The sequence below is a fragment of the Platalea leucorodia genome (genome assembly GCF_965183815.1).
Source record: "Platalea leucorodia genome assembly, chromosome: Z".
Lineage (NCBI taxonomy): Eukaryota > Metazoa > Chordata > Aves > Pelecaniformes > Threskiornithidae > Platalea > Platalea leucorodia.
Window position 1 is genome coordinate 93,785,866 of NC_138858.1, and position 14,810 is coordinate 93,800,675.

General features: G+C 47.5%; 1 protein-coding gene across 1 annotated transcript in view; it reads left to right on the top strand.

Moving 5' to 3' along the window:
- The window catches only part of ANTXR1 (ANTXR cell adhesion molecule 1), a gene marked incomplete at both ends in the record, with an annotated part of 106,093 nt that extends 91,890 nt beyond the window's left edge, over positions 1-14,203 (top strand). Inside the window, one exon of the mRNA XM_082335434.1 lies at positions 13,931-14,203. Coding sequence (XP_082191560.1) covers positions 13,931-14,203 — 273 coding nt within the window. The remainder of the gene's footprint in view (positions 1-13,930) is intronic.
- Positions 14,204-14,810: the final 607 nt, after the last annotated feature.

Below are 14,810 nucleotides of genomic sequence, written 5' to 3' on the forward strand. Positions count from 1 at the left end.
CAGCAGACCATGATTCTCGGTTCACAGGACAGCCCTCCTGAGCGCTCCCAGCTGAGTGGGCAATCATCATTGTGCATAAAAAACACAGGGGAAGAGAAAAGCAGCCTGAATCATTACCACGGTGCAGTAAAATTGCCGCCTTCTCTGTCCATTCTTATGCTTTGAAAAAACTTTAATCTGCTGCACATAATCGGGTGTTTCACAGAGGAGATTAGCAGTGGCTGCTGTGCCATTTGAGGAACGTGTCTCTTTATTTCTGGCAAATTCAAACTCTCAGGAAACAGTCTCCTTTCCATGACTTTCCCTGGCTTGTGGAGAAAGCTGTGTACTTGCAAAGACCTATCTGGGAAATAACTAGTCGTCTCTCCCTGCCCGCACACTGCTGAAATGAAAGGAAATGTAATCTAAACTAAAAAGAGAGGGACAGTGCTGCCACATAGCCTGGGGCCTTGCTTCTTGTTCGTTATAGTGGTCTATTTATATGCTCCAGGCATCAGCTTAAATCAAACCCATTGTGCCAGGTGCTATACAAGTGTAAAATAAAACCAGGATCTCCGCCTTGTTTGAGGCAATGGGCAAGAGCGAGTCTAGACAGATACAGGGAGAAACACTGAGACAATGTGGCAGAACTAATTTATCTGGATACTAAACAGTGGATCTACAACACCAGCTGGAATAATCTGTTAATGTAGTTCAAATCTTCTTTTAACCACAAGGAACAACTTTTGCTAGCTCATTCTCCCTCAGCGCATCTCCCATGCAACTTCCAAAGAAGGAGCAGTGCAGAGTTCCAGCCAAAACTGAATATAGGTGTGTGTGCACGCGTGCATGCGAGCCCGGAGCAGGCTCTGCCTGTGGAGATCGGGCCGTAGGAGGGGGAAAGTGCAAAACTCTTGCTGGGTCAGAGCAATACTCTTCTGGACTAGTGGGACAGGGAATCAGGCCGTCAGGTGTGTCTAACTGTGCAAAACTTGCAGAATATTTTTTTCTTTTTTGCCAGAGGACAGATGTCTAGGTGCAAGCACTTAGATAGCGATGTGGGTTTCTCCATCTAACTCAGTACTACCTCCCCTCTTGACACAAAGGCAGGTGCTTGTGTTTCCACCCCAGTTCCTCTTCCCTTCCCATCCTCCCTCGCCCCAAGCACACAACTGCAGTTTGCTCCTCTGAGAAACTGTATGAAATAGCGTTTGTCTGGATTTTAGTACAGCACTGAAACAGTCACAAGTGCTGAGCTTTACTGTAAAGTGTGACTTGAATTGAGGCAAGAAATTGCCCTACTTAAGTGTTGACTTGAGATTTCCAGAGCAGCGAGGGACTGGGCAGGCTCTCTGCTCGGAGGATATTCCTGCGTGGGGTCTCATGGAAAGGACAGACTTTGGTATAACGAGCTGAGAAACAAAAGGGGTTCCTAGTTTGTTTTAAAGAGCAGAAGGCAAAACAAGCCAATGGAACAGCATAGTTCAAACTTTCCTCTGCATGGAGTGAGTAGTTCTGCAGCTGTGGGGTGAATGAAATAACTGTTGGAGTAAAAGCCTTTCTGGAGCGGTGCAATGACAATAATGCTGTGCTATGGGGGTAGAATTGCAGAACCCAGGAGACCAGATGCAGAAAAGTGTCTAGGTATGTAAATTCCCACAGAAAACATCGCAAATTTCTTCAGTAGGTGTTTAGGTTCTTAGAAACCAGTAAAAACATAGGAAGTGAAACTCCTGTAACAAAGAATAGGATTTTGATGCAGAGAGAATCACCTTGTGACAGATGTCTAGAAAGCCCGTCTCTCCCATGCGTGTTTCTTGCTGAGCGAATGTTGATGTTGCATTTGTGTTGTTTCCCTCGTGCAGCTTCCAGCTGGACTTACTCTCCTTATCCTTATGGGAAAGCGAGGTCATTGTTTCCTGCGGGATTGCAATAAATTCCTAAAAATAAGCAGCAGCCCCAGCTGAAAAATTTGGACTGTGTCTGGGTCCACCTGCACTGACAACTTGTAAGGGGAACCCTAGGTCTTACATCAGCGATCAGAGGGCCCTCAGGGACTTGCTAGGCGTGCAAAGCCACCCACAAACAAAAGCACCGACAGCAGATGCTTTACCTGTAGTCCAAGACACAGAAAGGGATGACTTAAACTACAGCTTAATGCGATCCTTGGCTTTCCCTGGTCAGGCCCCCATCCTGGATGCTAAAGCATGTGGTACCTGCAGGACCCTGGGCAAATATGCTTCACGAAGTGCAAAAAGAGCAAACAGCATCAGATTGAAGATCTAGGATGGAAGTTGTGAAGACAAAGGCACAGTGGATTTAGGAGTGGGAGAGTCGGTAGAGTGGCTCACACCGTATCAGTGTGTCGCACAACAGACAGGTTGAAGCGTAACATGGGCAGTGTTAGAGCCACACCTCTCTGGTCAGCCGTCCCTGGCATTACACGTGTGTAAATCCTCGTAACTGCAGGGCCCTGCTTCCTGATCCCTTTTGGTTGACGCACATACAAATTCCAAACATGTAAGTGGTATTTTGGAAGAGCCATAAAGAGACACGGTGGTGCATGGCAGGGCAGCAGCCACCCTGCGTGGGTGGCTAGTGTAACTGCAGCTGGCCTTGTGCTGCTTTATGTGATGCTCTTCTGCTGCCAGGGCTTCAGCTCTCCCTCTTATCTCTGCTGTAATGGGCATCCCACTGAAACCTGCAGGCACTGTGCTGTGCGTGCCACCCCTTGCCCGAGTGGATATGCCTAAGGCAAGGCCCAGACTCTTTCAGGGAGGAGTGCAGGACTCCACCAGTAATGAAGAACCCATTCCTGTATGTCCCTCCAAGCAGTAGGCACCTATAGTTGGTAAATCATGGCCTATGTCCTATCCTGTACCACCAGCAGCTTACAGACCATGAGGAGCACAAAGACAATTTATTTCAGCATTAGCACCAATGATTGGTCGTCAGCTGTTATGCACTTGCAATAAACTCAGCCATTAGCAGGTTCATGAGGAACTGTAAAACCCATTAAGTATTGCTGGCACACAGGAATCCTGTTTTTAACTTAAGGGTGCGTTATTAGAGCTATATCAAAAATACAGAAGGAATGTAGCAGTTAGCCTGGGCCTTTGCCTGGAGTGCACACCCCAAAGCCATAATTATTTGTTCATAATGGGATACTGAGGAGCAAATTCTGCCATACAAACCTCCAGAGAGTTCACTGAAAGTCATGAAATCTGTTGCAGTATAGAGCAGCCAAGATGAATGGCAATATGGGGAAGGCTAGGTATTACTAATTAACTATGACTATCACAAAGCACGTGAGCAAAATCTGTTATCCTGGAAAGTCCCCTGAGTCCTCTCTTATTTTGAATTAGGAGTCGATTTTAGAGATGAGGAAAATCAGATTTAAGGTAATTGTCTGATTTCACACCATGCTGTTTCACAGTGTCATGAACAGAAACCTCCTCCTGAAACAAAGAACAGAAACCAGGAGATATGATTTCAAGTTCCTCCACCTTAAACACTAGACCTTGTTCCATTTTCAGGCCTGAGAATAAAACCAGCTGTGTGGCCTCCCAAGCAACCCCCCCACCTATACATTGCTATGTTGCTACTTGCTTGATGATTCTTTTTTCTGCAGACTCCAAAATGCACAGGCGCTAATAAGGAGCTACTGTTTAACCCGTTATTAAGTCTAAGCTTGCAAGTTTCTGTTGATGGGCTGCAGAGCTTGAGAACAAAATTGTAACCGTTCCAGAAATGCTATTGCTGTGTGGTTTTCCATTAATAGCCGTGGAAAAGTTAACCTAAACATTAGCTCTTTTTCCTGGAACTAACAGCTCCAAAGCCAAAAGCCCAGCGATCTGCTCGTCAGCTTGCAGGACTACTGCAAAGCAGGCTGCTCGTTACTGTAAAAGCAAAGCACGGAGCTGGCTCTTGAATTGCTGGACCTCGGTTTCTGAAGCAGGGAGTAGCCAGCTCATAAAGGGGAGCATCCCAGTCATATCTCAATCCAGGGCAAAATTTCCCCCAGACAGAATTACAAGGTTATGCCTTTAACATTGACGGTCAGAGATCTGCCTCAGAAGCCAAGGCACAACTAGCAAACAGGGATTGCAGGGACGGGAATTATTTCTCACTAAATACTGGCAGGACAATATTCAGCAGACAGTAATTCCCATTTCCTCGAGCCATTAGTCCTGCCCTGCACAGGGTAATTTTCCGAAGTCATGTACCGTGAAAACAGCCATTGAGTTGTGTTCTTCTCACGTTCACATCGTGGAAGATCCTGTCCTGAACCGTGCCCTGTCGTCTTTGCCCAAAGATGAATCGCACCCAGAGAGATCCTCCCCAGATCACTGACTTGTGCAGGCTGCAAGATCCCGCAGGCTCTTTCTTCCTCTCCAGAGGGATGTTTACCACTGCACTCGATTAGTTGTTCCAGTTATCACTGCCAAAAGAATGTTTCATTTTTCATTTGAATTTTTTTCTCTTTTCCTCATACACAGTAGGCTTTCTTATTCAACCTGCAGATGAAAGATTACAGTCCTGTGTAAGACAGTGTCTTTGATGTGTCACTCAGCATTTCTCCAAGACTAGCTGCCTCTTTCCAGAAAGACAATGGGAAGAATGACCAGATCTTCCTGGAAATTACACCCATCCCACAGCGTAAATAAGCCAAAAGTAGCTCCTGCAAAAGTAATCAGGCCTGTTTGCTGACATACAAATGCCCACTCATCACTGAAAGAGCCGTGCTCCCAATCTCTGGCACGAGCCAAAGATTGAGGCTATTAAGCTCATTCCCACGCTCGAATTTGACAAGGTAGAAGCCTGTATCATCTTGTTTCACTTTTTGTAGGAGTTTGCTCTGAATGTTTTCTTTTCAGTGAGTTCCCCAGCTGGTTCAGTCCTGCATAACGTAGTTACAGATATCAAGAACCAGAGGCTGGCAGAGCAATGGGTATTATCTGGGTTGTGGTACATCTGAAGAGCCAGGCACAGACGAGAAGTTATGAGTAAGCTTATGAGTAAGATCTCAACTGGAGGTTGAACTGGCAGAACCACTCTTTGTACTTTGTGGGGCCCTCAGATACACAGTGCTATATATGTAGGTATACGCAAGCTTTAGTCATAAGCCAACATGCCTGAGCTGATACTCTAAATAAGCTCTTACTTATTTCAAATTCTGTGAAAGATCTGTGAAAATTGCAATACTTCATGGTGTTTAAAGTCATTTCCTTTGTTCTTCAGTGTATGCTGCTTTTGGGTTGCTTGAACAGAACAGGATCATATAAATACAAATACAAACCATTGCTTTAACATCTGAATAGATCAAACCATATCAAGGTCTTGATGAAGCCACATCCTGGCTTGTATCGGGACTGGTGTGGCCAGCAGGAGCAGGGCAGGGATGGTGCCCCTGCGCTGGGCACTGGTGAGGCCGCCCCTCGAATGCTGTGCTCAGCGCTGGGCCCCGCACCCCAAGGCGGCCATGGAGGGGCTGGAGCGTGGCCAGAGCAGGGCAGCGAGGCTGGGGCAGGGGCTGGAGCACAAGGCTGGGGAGGAGCGGCTGGGGGAGCTGGGGGGCTCAGCCTGGAGAAGAGGAGGCTGAGGGGAGCCCTCATCGCTCTCTGCAACGGCCTGAAAGGAGGCTGGAGCCGGGGGGGTCGGTCTCTGCTCCCCAGGAACAAGCGATGGGACGAGAGGGAACGGCCTCAAGCTGCACCAGGGCAGGTTTGGGTTGGGTATGGGGAAAAACTTCTTCCCCGAAAGGGCTGTCAGGGCCTGGCCCAGGCTGCCCAGGGCAGGGGCTGAGTCCCCATCCCTGGGGGGATTTAAAAGCCGGGGAGATGTGTGTCGTGGTTTAACTCCAGCCAGCAACTAAGCACCACCCAGCTGCTCGCTCACTCCCCCACCCCAGTGGGATGGGGGAGAGAGTTGGAAGGGTGAAAGTCAGAAAACTCATGGGTTATGAATAGTTTAATAATTGAAGTAAAATGAAATAGAATAGTAGTAATAGTAATAATAATAATTATAATATAATAATAATAATATACAAAGCAAGTAATACACTATACAATTGGCTCACCACCCGCCGACCGATGCCCAGCACATCCCCGAGCAGCGATCGCTGCCCCCCGGCCAACTCCCCCAGTTTCTGTACTGGGCATGACACCATAGGGTACGGACTAGCCCTGTGGCCAGTCTGGGCCAGCTGGCCTGGCTGTGCCCCCTCCCAGCTTCTTGTGCACCAGGCCGAGCATGGGAAGCTGAAAAGTCCTTGACTAGTGTAAGCACTACTTAGCTACAGCTAAAACATCAGCGTCTTATCAACATTATTCTCATACTAAATCCAAAACACAGCACTCTACCAGCTACTAGGAAGAAAAATCAACTCGATCCCAGCTGAAACCAGGACAATGTGGTGCTTAGGGACGTGGTTTACCGGTGGACTTGGCAGTGCTGGGTTAATGGTTGGACTTGATGACCTTAAAGGTCTTTTCCAACCTAAACGATTCTATGATTCTAAGGCATCAAAGAAAGTTAGGTAGGTTTTCGGCTTCTTTTTTCCTTCTGAATTTAGACAGGATGCTTGTCCGCAGTGTAGGAGACTGCTTCTGCTATAACTGGAGCTCGGTGGCCCTGTGTAAAATCACATCACTAGTTTCGATAATGTGTCTATCATTCTCATTTGGGGTAAGTCCCACCTCCTTACTGGCTTCAGAAGGAAACACTGTTTTGTACCACTCTGTTCCTGGAAGTCAGAAAGTCAAATCTAGCATGGCGTGTAGTACTGAGACCTGGCAGAAAGCTCTGGATCTTGCTCCAAACTTTATCATTCTGCAATACTTTTCACAAGGTCTTTTAAGGTAAACCATAACAGTCCATAGTTTTCGGTGCTACCTCTGCAATAAGAGACCAGGTTATTAGAACCTTGTTGGACTGATGATCTTATCAATGGAAGTCGTCCTCTTAATTTTGGGAGAAAATAGGTCAAGCCTCCAATTTATTATTTATTGAGTGGCCAGGGTGGCAGGAATGCCTTGGGAATGGTAGGTTTTATGAGCAACGCTAAGTTCTAGGCTCCGTATTAAGTAATGAGACACAGATGGGAATGGTTTTGTTGCGGTAATGTTTTATCACGAAATGAGACAGTTTTAATAGTTGTTTGGTGACTAACAGATACAGAGGTAGCCGTATAATTAGCACGTTTGCTGCAGGAGGCAGTGTTTCCTGGCATTACCAACCCTACTCAACTCAGACTGATCTCACTGAGAGAGGCTGGCTAACAAAGCCCAGAAGCTAGTTAACAGTTTCCTAAAACTGTCTCCAGACACCCTTGTGTGATGTAAAAGGCAGCACGCTGCCAGCTCAGGTCGTGCAAGCAGGGATATTTCAAGCTTGCAGAATCCTACCACGTAGCAGAAGCCGCCTAGTGTTTTGGGGTTATCTTGACGGGGGTTCAGAGCAGCAAACCCCCTGGGAACCCAAGAGCTCCTTGACCAATGCTGTTCCCAAAGGATAAAACGTTGGTGGGAAGCAGATATTGATTATTCTCACCCTGGTCTTTTCCCAGTATCGCCTTTGTCCAGGCGCAAAGGGATGCATTTTTGGAGAGAGGTTTTGTAAAGTACCCTATGCAAAGACCACTTTCACAAGAGGGGCTCCACACCACATTGGCTATAGGCAATTTTCCTCTGGAGCCACAGGAGAGGCAGCGTGAGCTGCCTGTGCCATTTGGCTCTTGCAGGCTGCGGACAGGCAACCTGCCAGTTTACCGCCTTCCTCTCCCTGTGGGGCTCGAGCTGCTATCAGATCCACTGTGACTCTCCGCTCTCTGTTCCTCCTTCTCTCCCCACTCATCACCCTCACAGATGTTTGTGGAAGTTTCATGCCTGGACTGAGTTCAAATCGAGCACCCGGGATTTTGGTAGGGAGGGTTTGGCTTGGAGAATGGAGCGTTTGTTTCTCTCGTCCATGTATGTGCTTTGCTTTTAAAGTAGCTACAGTTTAGTAAATCATCTCTTTGCGGATACTAGCGGTAACTCTCACATTTATTTAATATCTTTAATGTTTGCCTGTTATTCATTTGGCCAGTATCTCCTACAAGTTTTTGTGCATGCTTGATTCAGAATCAGGTATCAAATCGCGGGTTAGTTTTTATATTTCTTTTTTCTCTCTCTCTCTTTTCCTTTTTCTCTTTCTTTCTCTTTCTCCTGTCTTTATTTCTGTACTTTCTTTTATTTCTCTCTCCTCTTTCTCACAACAAAAGGGTAAATGAAGATAGTGTTTATGGGAAGTTTGAATTACTAATGACCCATACAAAACAACATTAAGGATCATATCTTTTCCAGTGCCTCTTTTTGAACCCAGGCACTCAGAAGCCAGTCCCAGTGTTTTATGATCTTAAAATGTTGATATTTTTCCAGGTATTAATTCCAGCTTGATAGGAAACCAAAAGAAACAGAAACATTTTTCATCTTCACTTCAGAAAAATGTGCTCCATCTTCCTCTGTTAAAGAGATACTTTTTCAGTACCGCAGAGGCCATGCCGCTGCCCTGGGACCAGCTTGCCTTTCCTAAATTACCTTTCTGCTGTGCCGTGTGTGAGCCTCACCCTGAACAGCCGGAACCACAGAGAGCAGGGCTGAAATGAAACAAAGAAAAAAGCTTCCTCCTAGTTTGAATCCTGCTGTGATGGGGGCCGGAGAGCTAGCTGGTTAGAGAAAAAAGAAATACTGTGGTGTCCCAAGAGAAAGGTCCGTCCTGCCCGCAGCTGGATTCAACGTGCCGAATCCCAGTCAATGTCTCTGTGCAGGTCACGGTGCACTGTGCTCTAAGTGACCGTCCTTCTCCCAGTTAGTTTCCAGACGCAGATAAAAGCAGAAGGAGAGGCAGGAGGAGGTGGGAAGTGGCCTGGACAAGGCTGTGGAGTTCCTAGGAAATGCCACAGCTTGGCTGAGGCATCTGCTGCTCTTTGTACCTCTGCCTGCCAGATCCGTGTCCAAGACACAAATGCTCCAGCTCGCTCTCTTGAACGCTCAGCAACCACCACCCTGTGCTACGACCTCAGTAGCCTAATGTCCCCCTCACCCCACATCCCACCCTTCTCTTTCAACCCTGGCAAGGCTCCTCAGTCAACCAGATGTGAAGAACAAAAGGAAAAGCTTGGATCGAGTGTGCAACCCTACGGCACTCTGCATGCAAAGAGCTCGCAGGGCGAGGCCCATGGTCAGAGGAGACCAGCCTCCCACGGCTGAGTGCTTTGTTGTCCTAAAGGCAGTGCTGCCTGCCTTCATCCCTAAGATAATTAGCTGTTGAAGGTGAAAGAGCAAGGCCACTCCAAGCAGAATTCATTATGATGTGCCTGCGAGCACTACTCTCTAGAAAAACAACATAAAATGCGAGAGTGAATTGCCCTCGCTGATTTTGCTGATTCCACTAAATTTCAGATCTAATAATGTCTCCATATTGCTTCAATTGTCTCTTCTGAGGCACAGCTGTGACTCTCCCCCCTAAAGTGCTGTGGCTGCAGAAAGGGAAATAAAACCTAGCCAAGGCATTCAACACAGCAGCCTTTTAGTATACAGCCTGTTCCCTACGTTCATACATTCTGTATCTCCAACTGCTGTCTCCCTGCTAGAAAGACTAATAGAATTGGCTCCTCTTATTCTCAAAGCTGTGGTGTAATCTGGTTAAGGAGTTTTTCCTCCTGGGATGAAAGGTGGCTTCTGTTTAAGGATCCAAAGTAGCATTTAGTGGAAATTTCCTGCCTCCTGGATGTTCTGCCACCATCTTCCACACCCACCCCATCTAAATCTGGACACCTAAATAAGGTGATAAACCCTGGTGGATAGCCAAGAGGGCCTGCTAACTGGTGGCTATTGAGACCCTCCTAAAATCGCAGTCAAGTGAAGGTCCTTATGTTTCCACTGATTGTAGAGCGATCCTGCACTCCTCTTACCTGTAGTACCTCAGATACTCACTCTGGTTTTGCATCCAGATCCCAAGGCTGAACAAGGCATTTGGGCTCAGTTATTTAGAGGGTCTGTTACTGCTCCCGTCAACTTCTGTTACCTGTGGGATGAACTGAACTGTGCCGGCATTGGAGAGCCCAGTAAAAGCGTGAATGGATGGGTGATTAGCCAGCCAACTCGATCTTCATCTAGACAGTTTTCCAGATAAAACATCACTGAACCATAGAGTAGGTCGATGATGGTGGTGTCTTATTTTTCTATTGCAATTGCATGGTACAAAGCCCAGCTGTGAATCAGGGCCCCCTTCTGGTAAGCGCACGTGGGAAAACACATCTCTTGCCACGCATTTCAGAGAAAGCTGAGTCTTCCGGAGCTCTAGGATTACTCGTTTGTGGTCACGCTCTGGCTAGCACAACCTCTGCGCTTTGTGTCTGTTATCATACTCCTAGATACAAGATGAGACCCCTGTTTAACATCCAGCTTTTTGGTTAAAGTAGCTCTCTTCCTCCTGGGTCTGCTTTGCATTTGTACCTAGGGCACTAGTAAAACATTTTCTGCCTCTCACGTGCAATGGCATAGCAGTTTGTTTCCTGGATATCTCCTTGTCATTCAGTCTGACAGTTCTCCTCCCTTAGGAGATGTTGGCTTCTCCATCTCCTCTGGGGCAGCGTAGCTGCCAAAGTCCATCTCAGTCCATCTGGACTGAAAACTCCTATCTGGCATTTCCCACCCTCATCTGCATGGGTGAGAGAAATGTCAAGCGATGAAACACAAGAACTCCCTTGGTCTGTTCGTTCACGTGAAAGGAGGATAAAGCCTGAAGTGTGTATCTGCCCTTCACACGTGTTGGATGCCCTGCAGAATTACCCGTTGCACAGTAGTAGAAAGCGTTGCCAAACAGGTCACTGTCAGTTTGCTGCAGAGCAGCAGAGGAAATAGGAGGAGATAGGGAACGGCATGCTTGAGCTGAGAGAAAGGCACACTCTATCCTGGTCTAAGGGGAAGAAGGTTTGAACTCTGAAGTTAGACCAGCGTAATGCACCAGGGAACGGGGAAGAGGTATCTGATGAGTACAGCTACATGCTGTGCTAGCTCTGGGTCAAGTCTGGTTCCCATGCCTGCACTCCCATGCTGTCTGTTCTCTGGTCTACAGCTGAGCAGCTTACGCTCAGACTCCAGTCCAACTCCTTGTTCAAACCAGACAGCATGTCCAACAAGCCTGTGTTAAAGCATAGTTATCAAGGACAGTGAAGACTTAATCACGTTTGAAAAAAGAGCTCTCTAATTTCAAAGCAACCCTGTTACTGGAGAAAAAGAACTATCATTAGTCATGGATCTAAGCAGTAGTTCATGAACACAGGCTCGCTAGGTCACAGCTGACTACAAAAACTTGTGTAAACATAGTGCAGCTATACGTTGGTAGGAATTGCTAGCACATTTTTTATGATAATGGCACTGCTGATCTGTCCAGGCCACTTTCCATCAATAAGAAGTGAAATCTTTGCCAGTGCACAGGATGCCCAGGATGTACTCTCTTACCATTCTGGACCGTGCCTTGGGCAGTGCCGTGAGCACTAGATGGCTTCTAGTCCTCAAGCCCTGCCCCGGCCCCAAACCCAAAGATTTCTGAGCCTCACTGCATCCTCTTGAATGCTCTTAGGGCGGTGCTCAGTTCCATTTGGATCAGCAGCACCATAACCTCACCCCCGGAGCATCCAGACAGAGTATCTCTCCACACAAAAACAATTGCGACTTTTTGTTCTCTGGCTGGGATTCCTGGACTGCTGCTTTTTGCTCAGGTTTATTTTATTCTCAACATAAATAAAGAAAACAAGACTAGTGCAAGTAATAGCCTGAAACTACTAAAGTTGCATTGCAGGAGATGTGGAACTAGAACAAGGAAAACATTCTCATGGGGTTTTTTTCTGAGTAGAATTGGTTAATCTTGGGTTCAGACTTCCATTCACTCAGCAGGCCTGCTCCACAATATTTACTTAAAATCACAGCAAAGTGCATTAAAACGACGTTAAAGCAGAGGCACCAGCCCACAAAGAGCAAATAGAGCCAGGGATGCTCTGAGATGAGACAGCGGTGTGCTTATTTCAGGCTTCCCTCTGCCTATCAGGTGGTGCCCCCTTTTTGGTCAGCACCAGAGACGCCGGGATGCTGCGGAGGGAGCGTCGTGTTTCTGGTCAGGGTCGTTGCCCACTCTGGCACTTCATTTTGTATTGGCATTTTGTCCTGTGCAAGGGATGGAGGACGTGGCCCCGCTGCACAGATGCTAATGGTAGCGCAGAGTACACAGCAGCGGTCAGCCCTCTCCTCCCTTTTCCCCTCTATGTTGTTGTGCCGTAAGGACAAGCCTTAACTGAGAGAGCATTAATCCTCGAGGAGCGGCATTTCCATGGGCGTATTCATGACCGTTACGTGGGTCTCTGCTCTGCCCCGGAGCCTGATTCTTCCAGGAGAGCCTGAGTTGAAGCCAGAGATTCTTCCTGCTGACAGAAGGCCAGGGCCGAGCCATGCAGAGGGGGTTCAGCTGCCACCGCGCTCGGAGCAGCCCTGGGGTGATGCTCTCATCTTGAACTTGATGCAGTTCAAGGCACTGTGAAATCTTTGTTTTCCTTAAACGACCTTTGCTTGCACAAGACAGCCTGCATTCAGCTGTGGGCTGCTCTGCATACTTCATCGCTTCAGCAAGGAATCCACTTTCCTCTGCTGAAGGGCTACGGCTCAGACAGATGTTTCTTCATATCCACAGAGCATGATGATATAATTGGCAGAGCTCTTGGAGAGGAGCTGTCTGTATCTCTTTACGTGTCAGCCCCTTCCATACCAGCTCCTCTCATCCCTGTCAAACCCTTCTCCAGCATCCTTCTGCCTTCCTACCAGCATCTCCCTTGCTTCACTGTGGGTCCCTCTTCTGCAGAGCATTTGTCCATAGGCTGGGTACAGCAGGGAGAAGATACAGGGCCGTGCAGAGGATTCAAAATGGCTGATGTTGTTACCCCAGCAGATCTACCCCAGCCCACATGGGCTCAATGCTCCATTTGGCATTTTTTCACCAGGAAAAGCACTTACTTTGGGAAAGGAAAGAGGAAAACAGAGAATAAGCTCACACTCACAAATCCAAAAACAAAGTATGGACTCAGAAATCCTCTAGTGCCTTTTAGGATGATTTCATATCTAAAAGAATGAATCCATAATACAGTAGTGCTGATTATGACATTTGAGTATTTACAGTGGGATCTTTTGCAGGTGGAACTTAGGAGAAAAAAAAAGAACAGCTCGGAGGGCAAAGGTTTTGTTTAAAAATGTACAACAAACTGTAACTTAGCACCGAAGAGCGAGGAAAGCAGTTTATTGGCTTCTCAAGAGCACTAGAATATCAAGACATCCTAATGAAGAATGGCTGTATTTCAGGAAAAATTCTGAGCAAGAAACTGTCTTAGTTAAACAAATCTTCCCTGTTGCCTGGTTGATAAATGATTAGAAATAGGACACAAAAGCCAGGTATTTGAAGGAGAGAGAGGCTCCAAAGGTGCAAAGTCCAGATTTCCTGCTGTTGGAAGTTTAAAACTGAGGTCTGGGAAGAGGCATCTGTAAAGGCAGGGACCACGGGTTGTGCACTGACTCGGACGCCAGCGCTGAAGAATAGGAACGGCTCTTGCCAGCTCTTGCAGCTTCAGTATGACTTGAAGTACTTGATGCTCTCTTTAAAGATCCTGGAGTCAGAAAACAGTATGAGAGGTTTTCATCCTCCTTCACTACAAAAGCTGTTGTTAGGGTTTAACCTCTTGCTTGCTCAGTACAGGACTTGCTCTTACAACATCCATCTCTGAGAAAGAGAGGGAACAAAGCGGGGTGCCCAGGAATACGTAAGCTGACGTCAGATTTGCACACAGCCAGGAAGGTGTCTCAGCTGTGATGCCATTGCCTCGATCAGTAACTGTGCTTTTCCACTTTGTTCTCTTTTGTTTTAGGGCCGTTGCATCAATTTCACCAGAGTGAAGAACACAGAGGCCCCACCCAAATACCCACTCAACAACGCGTACCCTCCGTCATCTCCACCTCCAGCACCCATCTACAACCCCCCGCCCCCAGCTCCGATCTATACCCCCCCTCCACCCAGCTCGTCCACACCCCACACCCCATCCCCGTCCTCCACGCTCCCACCACTCCCCCCGCCACCCCAAGCCCCACCACCCAACCGGGCCCCCCCTCCATCTCGGCCCCCACCTCGCCCAGCAGTCTAGGGGGTTGGCCTTGCTCCCGTCTCTTCCAGAAGCGTTTGAGGGGCTTTTTCAGCAGTACTGTATCACATCCATCTTCCGGGGGCGGGGGGGGGGGGGGGGGGGGGCTAGAGGAAGCCGGACCGTTTTTGAGATGGGTGACAACAGAACGAACGACTTTGTAGTCGTCTTTCTCCTTTAGTTTTCTTTTATTTTTAAAATCCCTTGTGCATCGGTGCCACCAAACTATCGAAGCAAGAAAAGCCAAGAGACTGCAAGAACAAGGCAAATAACTTGAGTTCCATTTCAGCAAGCCTCTCCCCCCTCTTTGTCCCTGACACTTCCCTGTGCCTTGCCATGGTGATTCCAGGATACATTGAAAAAAAGGAATGAATAACTAGAGTAAGCTCTCTGGAAAGGCAATTCTCCCCAGGGAAGGACTGCAAAAGACTCTTCCAAGTGCAGACATCCCAGCTAGCTACCTGGAGACAACTGCACAAACTTCATGGTACAAGACTCAAGGTATGACAGAAAGCTGATCACATCTCACTCACGTGCCAGCTGCCAAGCAAATAATGACAACAGCAGGTCTGCAAGAACAGCAACCCTTGTAAATCTGAAAAGAATTGAT